Source organism: Sinocyclocheilus grahami, unplaced genomic scaffold (assembly GCF_001515645.1).
Source record: "Sinocyclocheilus grahami isolate Dianchi unplaced genomic scaffold, SAMN03320097.WGS_v1.1 scaffold110.1, whole genome shotgun sequence".
Taxonomy (NCBI): domain Eukaryota; kingdom Metazoa; phylum Chordata; class Actinopteri; order Cypriniformes; family Cyprinidae; genus Sinocyclocheilus; species Sinocyclocheilus grahami.
The window spans coordinates 1,622,924-1,630,103 of NW_015505289.1; the positions used below are offsets into that span (position 1 = coordinate 1,622,924).

At 35.3% G+C, this 7,180-nt stretch overlaps 1 protein-coding gene across 1 annotated transcript in view; it reads right to left on the bottom strand.

The window, feature by feature from the left end:
* Positions 1-7,180, bottom strand: part of LOC107589010 (N-acetylglucosamine-6-sulfatase-like) — a 19,508-nt gene that overhangs the window by 9,698 nt on the left and 2,630 nt on the right. The window contains exons 2-6 of the mRNA XM_016277306.1: positions 4,814-4,873; positions 4,531-4,734; positions 3,462-3,527; positions 3,072-3,170; positions 1,002-1,169 (exon numbers count right to left, since the gene is read on the bottom strand). Coding sequence (XP_016132792.1) covers positions 1,002-1,169; positions 3,072-3,170; positions 3,462-3,527; positions 4,531-4,734; positions 4,814-4,873 — 597 coding nt within the window. The remainder of the gene's footprint in view (positions 1-1,001; positions 1,170-3,071; positions 3,171-3,461; positions 3,528-4,530; positions 4,735-4,813; positions 4,874-7,180) is intronic.

Consider the following 7,180-nt stretch of genomic DNA (forward strand, 5'->3'; position numbering starts at 1 on the left):
ATATAAATAAATACTCACTGACTGGTATTTTGGCTATTTATTTAACAAATTCTAAGAACGCATTTTAAAATATATCATGAATTAAAAAAAAAAAACAAGCTTCTTGCTCTATTTTAAAAATATGAAACAAAAATATTTAAAAACTGATGCTTTAGATTAATATTAAATTATAGATCAATTCTGAATAATATTTCTATAAATATTATTAAAATATTGTTTTGTATAAATTTTTTTGGATATTATTTTAGATTTGGTTTCTTGAGGTTTCAAATATTGTGGAAAGCCAATCTTGTTAAAGGGGTCATATGATGTTGCTAAAAAGAACATTATTTTGTGTATTTGGTGTAATGAAATGTGTTTATCGGCGGGCTTGAGAACGGCGTGCGGCCGGCAGATTCAAAGAAGGAGCGGCGGGCGGGCTTGCGGCAACCACGTGACGACCCCGGGCTGGACTCCGCTTCATCCACGGTGAAAGCCGATCCGGCGATCCACAGCATGAAGTTGATGTATTTCCTCAGCGACCAGCACGGATCAGCTCTAGGCATGACAAAGCGGATATCGTCCTCTTTTGGAAGACCAAACAAACGAAACGCTTTCACAACGAAACACACAGTGCCTTCACGACATGGCGGCGCGGCAACAATACTACAGCGAGAATAAAAGTTACACCTTCTTTCTTTGCGTGAACATTTGGGCGGCGTTATGCAAATCTTCCCACATAGTGACATAGGTATGTGGGGGCGGGTTCGAACAAGCCGTTTTAGGTAGGTGTGGCTAACTCTTAACTTTTATAAAGAATATCTCTTTGGATTTGAGACTTTAGTCTTTGCAACTTTACAGATCTTCTTTATGCACCAAGAGCTTGTAACACTCCAAAGAGAAAGAAAAAATTGAAATCGCATTATATGACCCTTTTAAATCCAACCAAACTCATCATTTACACCTGCAGTACTTCCTCATAATCTGTCAGACGTCATTAAGGATGAAACTGAAAGCTGAACCTTTCCAGGCATGTTGAAGCTGCCGTTGCGTGGCGCTTTGACGTCGCTGAAGGACTGCTGATACTGAGGGGCGGCCGTCCACGGCGAGTGAGGAGACGGCGGACACAACATCATGAAAAACGGGTGATTGGGGCTCCGCTCCTCCAGGAAATGCAGCGACCGGTTGAACTAGAAACAACATACATGTAAGATATTTTTTTAAGACTTCAGGCAAACAAACAGGATTCACACAGCCCCAGACTGAAAGGGCTTATCTATGGAAAAACAACAATTGTGAGTGGAGTTTAGGACTAGTGTTAATCTGTTTCTGGGACACCTGCCCTAACTTAAATAATAACAGTGCAGCGGTTGGTGACGCAAGATTGCAGCCCAGGTTTCAGATATCAAGCAGTTCAGTCATGCGTCCCACAGAAATCGCATGACACACTGCTGAGTGGACAGGCTGGCGTGTGGAGGCGCATTCTAACGTTCAGAGTTACACAGAATTAAACTACGTGGCTTCTCAGTCAGTCATGAGGCGAACAGATTGTATCTCATTTTAAAACAGATATTATTTGGTAACCACATTGTGCTAACGGATGCATTTCCAACGTAAAACAAGTTTCATTCAAACAAAACAAAATTCCTTGGCTGTCACATTTAGCTGGAAGTAAATGCTTGCAATAATTGAGTGACTGTTGACGCCTCTAAAAATGAATGATTGATTTGACATGACATGCTCCAACTTGAAGTCAAATTTCTCTATTTACTTTCCTAATACTCATTCCTAGGCTTATTGTGAACTATTTATCAGGGCTACTTATTAAAAATAAAAAGATTGTCTTTGAAATGTTTTCAAAGGTTTTCAAAATCAATCGCATCCTAAATAAAAGTTTTTTGTTTAAATAATATATACGTGTGTACTGTGTATATTTATTATGTATATGTATATATTTTGAAAATATTTACATGTATATATTTATATTTATATAATTTATATTATATATAAATATATTTAATATACAAATATAACATATTTTCTTAAATATATACATGTATGTGTGTGTATTTATATATACATAATAAATATACACAGTACACACATATATTATGTAAACAAAAACTTTTATTTTGGACGCGATTAATCGTTTGACAGCACTAAAACTTTTTTATGAACATTTAATAACTTGCCTATTTCAGATTTTTAAAAAGCCCCTCCACAAAATAGATAATAAAATAGATTTATAATGTATTTATATATATGGGTCAAAGACGAAAAAGGGCTTAAGCATAAAAACAATACTGCTTTAAATTGTTGTTTTTCCAAAAAAAGAAAAATTAAAACGTTTTCTGTTTAATGTATTTTAGTTTTTCTGAGCAAAAAATAAATATCATACATTTTCCCCTGATTTACAGAAGACACCCACTAAAATGTCATTCAGTGTAACAATCTTGGCAGGCATATTTACAACAAAAATCTATTTATGACATATTAAAAAACTAATTATTTTCACCCCAAATACTAATTAGCTGGAATTTTACATTTTTAAATTTGCCACTATCCTAGGTTTTGCCCATTTGTCAGTAAGAATGTTTTACTCATTTAAAACCCAATCAAATTTAATATGCTCCCTTATTCTTTTATATATTTTAATATGTACACGTCAGAATAAGCATGTTTGAATTTTTACTTAACTATAAGTGTTACACTGAATGACAATGGAACATTATTTCAACCAAATTTGGACATTTCTTCTTCAAAATCTTATTTGAAACCTTAAAAGTAGATACTTTACTTGCATTTAATGTGCTTTCTATGGACATAAAATCAATTTCTTTTGATGTGGACATCTTAACGTCTTTGACCCAAACATATATTTACAGTGGGTACGGAAAGTATTCAGACCCCCTTAAATTTTTCACTCTTTGTTATATTGCAGCCATTTTCTAAAATCATTTAAGTTCATTTTTTCATTTTATTCCTCACTGAATATCCTGTTTAACCCAGAAGTGCATCACATTATGGAAGAAAAATTGGTTACAAATTTTGTTTTAATGTTGACTCTACACTTAAAAGCATTAAAAACTTACAACCAGGTCTGTGAGATAGTCCTTCTCATAGTTGTCTCCATGTTTTTCCTCTTTTCCATTCACAGACAGTGTGTAATTGTAATATTTAGAGTTTCCCACCTGCGGATACACAAATAAAAACAAAACACTGTTAGATCATACAACAAAATGAAATATGAAACCATTAAATGGTTCAAAACCAGATCTGCTTTTGCAGTGCAAGTTGTAATGAGACCGCCGCATAACATGACCATACTAAACCATGTATTCTGCACGAATGCTTGTCTATAGGTGACAGACATCATCAGATAAGGGAAGTATAGAACATATTGCAGCACATACAGCTTTTCCCTGCTGATCTGAATGTAAAAGGGAAGTAGTGTTGGAATGCTGCGTCAGTTCATGACTTACCAGTGCGTGCCATTGGTCCCAGCCAGGAGGCACATGATCCACACCGCCTGCGTCTTTACTTCCATACTGAGGACACAGAGAGGGATTTATGTGAGCGGTAAGAGGGAAAACAGTGACTGGGAGAACATGCCAGTCATATTTCCCCTCTACCTCAAAAATGATATTTTTTAGACTTTAGAAAAATAAGACACTATATTTTGTTGATGAAACGAATGCTATTTAAAGAATATTTTGCACTGACATTTTTTTACGAAAATTAAGTACCTTTCATCTCCCAATTCTCATTAAAATAATGCAAAGATTTAGACGTGTGCACCCATTTATGTTAAATATATATTATTTAGATTGCAAGTATTTATACATGGTAGCATTTGTTGTACTACTGCTGCTGACTGAAATAAAAAAAGACTTGTATTATAGTACATTTCTGATAATAATCAGAATTTGGGGGATAAATGTGCTTAATCATCATAAAAATAAAGTCACATGACAAAAATCTTAACGGTGCTAAAAGGGAACATATATATATATATATATATATATATATATATATTTCTTTTGTAGAATTTTGGGTAAAATGTGACCTGGACATGTTTTAGTGAACAACTGGAGATTTTTTGCATTGCAACATTATTTTTTTATGACAATTAAGCACGTTTTCGTCAACCAGTTGTCATTACTATAATGCAAAAAAATATATATTATATTTAAATAGTGAAGTATTTATATATGACTGCATTTGTTGTACTACTGCAGATTAAAAAAAACATGTATTGTATTGAATCATGGTAATCAGAAAACACAAAAAATATTCTATTCTATTCTTGAATTTGAGGTAACCAGGACAGGAAAGTAACTGAAAAGGAACATAAACATTAGCAGTATTTCAAACTTCTCAAACCTGTAGGAATGTTGTTGGCTTAGAACACTTCAGACATTTGAAAGATTGCAAATATTTAAACACGTTGTGCAGAGCTTCTGATATCATTGTACGCAAATTTCAAAAAGTGAACACCATGCAAACAGGTCAGTGATAGTGCATAGAGCACCAGGCGGGTCAAAAGCTCACCTGATTCAGGTATTTCCCGCCATAGAAGGTCTGGTAGCTCATCTTATTGAGGTAAACCGGAAAGGCAAAGGGCTCGGCCTCCTTCTGCCACGCCGTGCTGCTGCAGTTGCCAGAAATTGAGTTATTTCGGACCAAATGATTGTGTGGATATTTCCCAGTGATGATGCTGCTGCGACTGGGACAGCACAGAGGGGTGGCAGTGAACTAAACACAACAGGAAAGGAGAAACTTGTGATATTTGGTCAGAATCATTAAGGTCTTTGGTTTATGGCTGAGCACTCACAGCATTGGAGAAAGTTACACCAGCATCACCGATCAGTTCTTTGGTCTTCTTCATGGGTGTCTGTGGATGAAAAAAAACACTAAATGAGATGGCTATAGTGTCAGTATGATGCATCATCTGTAACAACTACAATGTCAACAGGATGTATGATTTCACACACTCATTTGTACCTAATGACTTGTTCCTGAACTTGATTCTTAAAACAACAGCTGCTTCAATATGACTTTAACTGTACAATAAATGCTACCATGTATAAAAACTTTTGAATTTAAATAATGCATATATATATATATATATTATATGTACATACAGTGGGTACGGAAAGTATTCAGACCCTCTTAAATTTTTCACTCTTTGTTATATTGCAGCCATTTGCTAAAATCATTTAAGTTATTTTTTTTTCCTCATTAATGTACACACAGCACCCCATATTGACAGAAAAACACAGAATTGTTGACATTTTTGCAGATTTATTAAAAAAGAAAAACTGAAATATCACATGGTCCTAAGTATTCAGACCCTTTGCTCAGTATTTAGTAGAAGCACCCTTTTGATCTAATACAGCCATGAGTCTTTTTGGGAAAGATGCAACAAGTTTTTCACACCTGGATTTGGGGATCCTCTGCCATTCCTCCTTGCAGATCCTCTCCAGTTCTGTCAGGTTGGATGGTAAACGTTGGTGGACAGCCATTTTTAGGTCTATCCAGAGATGCTCAATTGGGTTTAAGTCAGGGCTCTGGCTGGGCCATTCAAGAACAGTCACAGAGTTGTTGTGAAGCCACTCCTTCATTATTTTAGCTGTGTGCTTAGGGTCATTGTCTTGTTGGAAGATAAACCTTCGGCCCAGTCTGAGGTCCTGAACACTCTGGAGAAGGTTTTCGTCCAGGAAATCCCTGTACTTGGCCGCATTCATCTTTCCCTCAATTCCAACCAGTCGTCCTGTCCCTGCAGCTGAAAAACACCCCCACAGCATGATGCTGCCACCACCATGCTTCACTGTTGGGACTGTATTGGACAGGTGATGAGCAGTGCCTGGTTTTCTCCACACATACCACTTAGAATTAAAAAAAGTTCTATCTTGGTCTAACCAGAGAATCTTATTTCTCACCATCTCACAACTCCATGCGGGCTTTCATGTGTCTCGCACTGAGGAGAGGCTTCCGTCGGGCCACTCTGCCATAAAGCCCCGACTGGTGGAGGGCTGCAGTGATGGTTGACTTTCTACAACTTTCTCCCATCTCCCGACTGCATCTCTGGAGCTCAGCCACACTGATCTTTGGGTTCTTCTTTACCTCTCTCACCAAGGCTCTTCTCCCCCGATAGCTCAGTTTGGCCAGACGGCCAGCTCTAGGAAGGGTTCTGGTCATCCCAAACGTCTTCCATTTAAGGAATGGAGGCCACTGTGCTCTTGGGAACCTTAAGTACAGCAGATTTTTTTTTTGTAACCTTGGCCAGATCTGTGCCTTGTATGTAATATATATAATAATAATACAAATATATATATATTTATAATTATTTAATAAATATATAATATATAACAATCTAACAAATCTTTTTGCATTATCAGAATGAGAAATGGGAGATTAAATATGCTTAATTTTCGTGAAAAAATTTGTGTGCATATATATATATATAGAGAGAGAGAGAGAGAGAGAGAGAGAGAGAGAGTTGTTGTCTTTACTTTGGTATTTTTGGAAGTTCACTGATGTACTGTCTCAATAAAATCATATTTTAAATATATATAAGCAGAAAAATGAATGCAAAATTCCCTAGTATAACAAATGCTACAATGTATAAATACTTTTGAATTTAAATAATACATTTGAATATATTTACATTTAGTCATTTAGCAGACGCTTTTATCCAAAGCGACTCAAAAATGAGGACACTAGAAGCAATCAAAACATCAAAACTAGCAATAATATGAAAGTGCTGTGACAAGTCTCAGTTAGTCTAACGCAATACAAATAGCAAGGTTTTTTTTTTTTTTTTTTCAAATAAAGAAAAACAAGTAAAAAGAATAGAGAATGCTAGTGTTAGAGGGTCAGTTTTGATAATAAATAAAAAGTAAACAAGAAGATAGAATAGAAAAAGAATAGAGAATGCTATAGTGTCAGTATGATATATATTTAACATCATTTGCTAGATTTTTGCATTATCAGAATGAGAACTGGGAAATTAAATGTGCTTGATTTTCATGATAAAATGTCACAATGTAAACAAAAAAAATCCTATAATAGCCTTCCTTGCATCAACAATATAATTTCTTAAATTTGTTCTGTTTGAATTTGAGGTGAATATATATACATATACACATATACATTGTGTGTGTGTGTGTGTGTGTGTGTGTGTACTGGTTTATATATT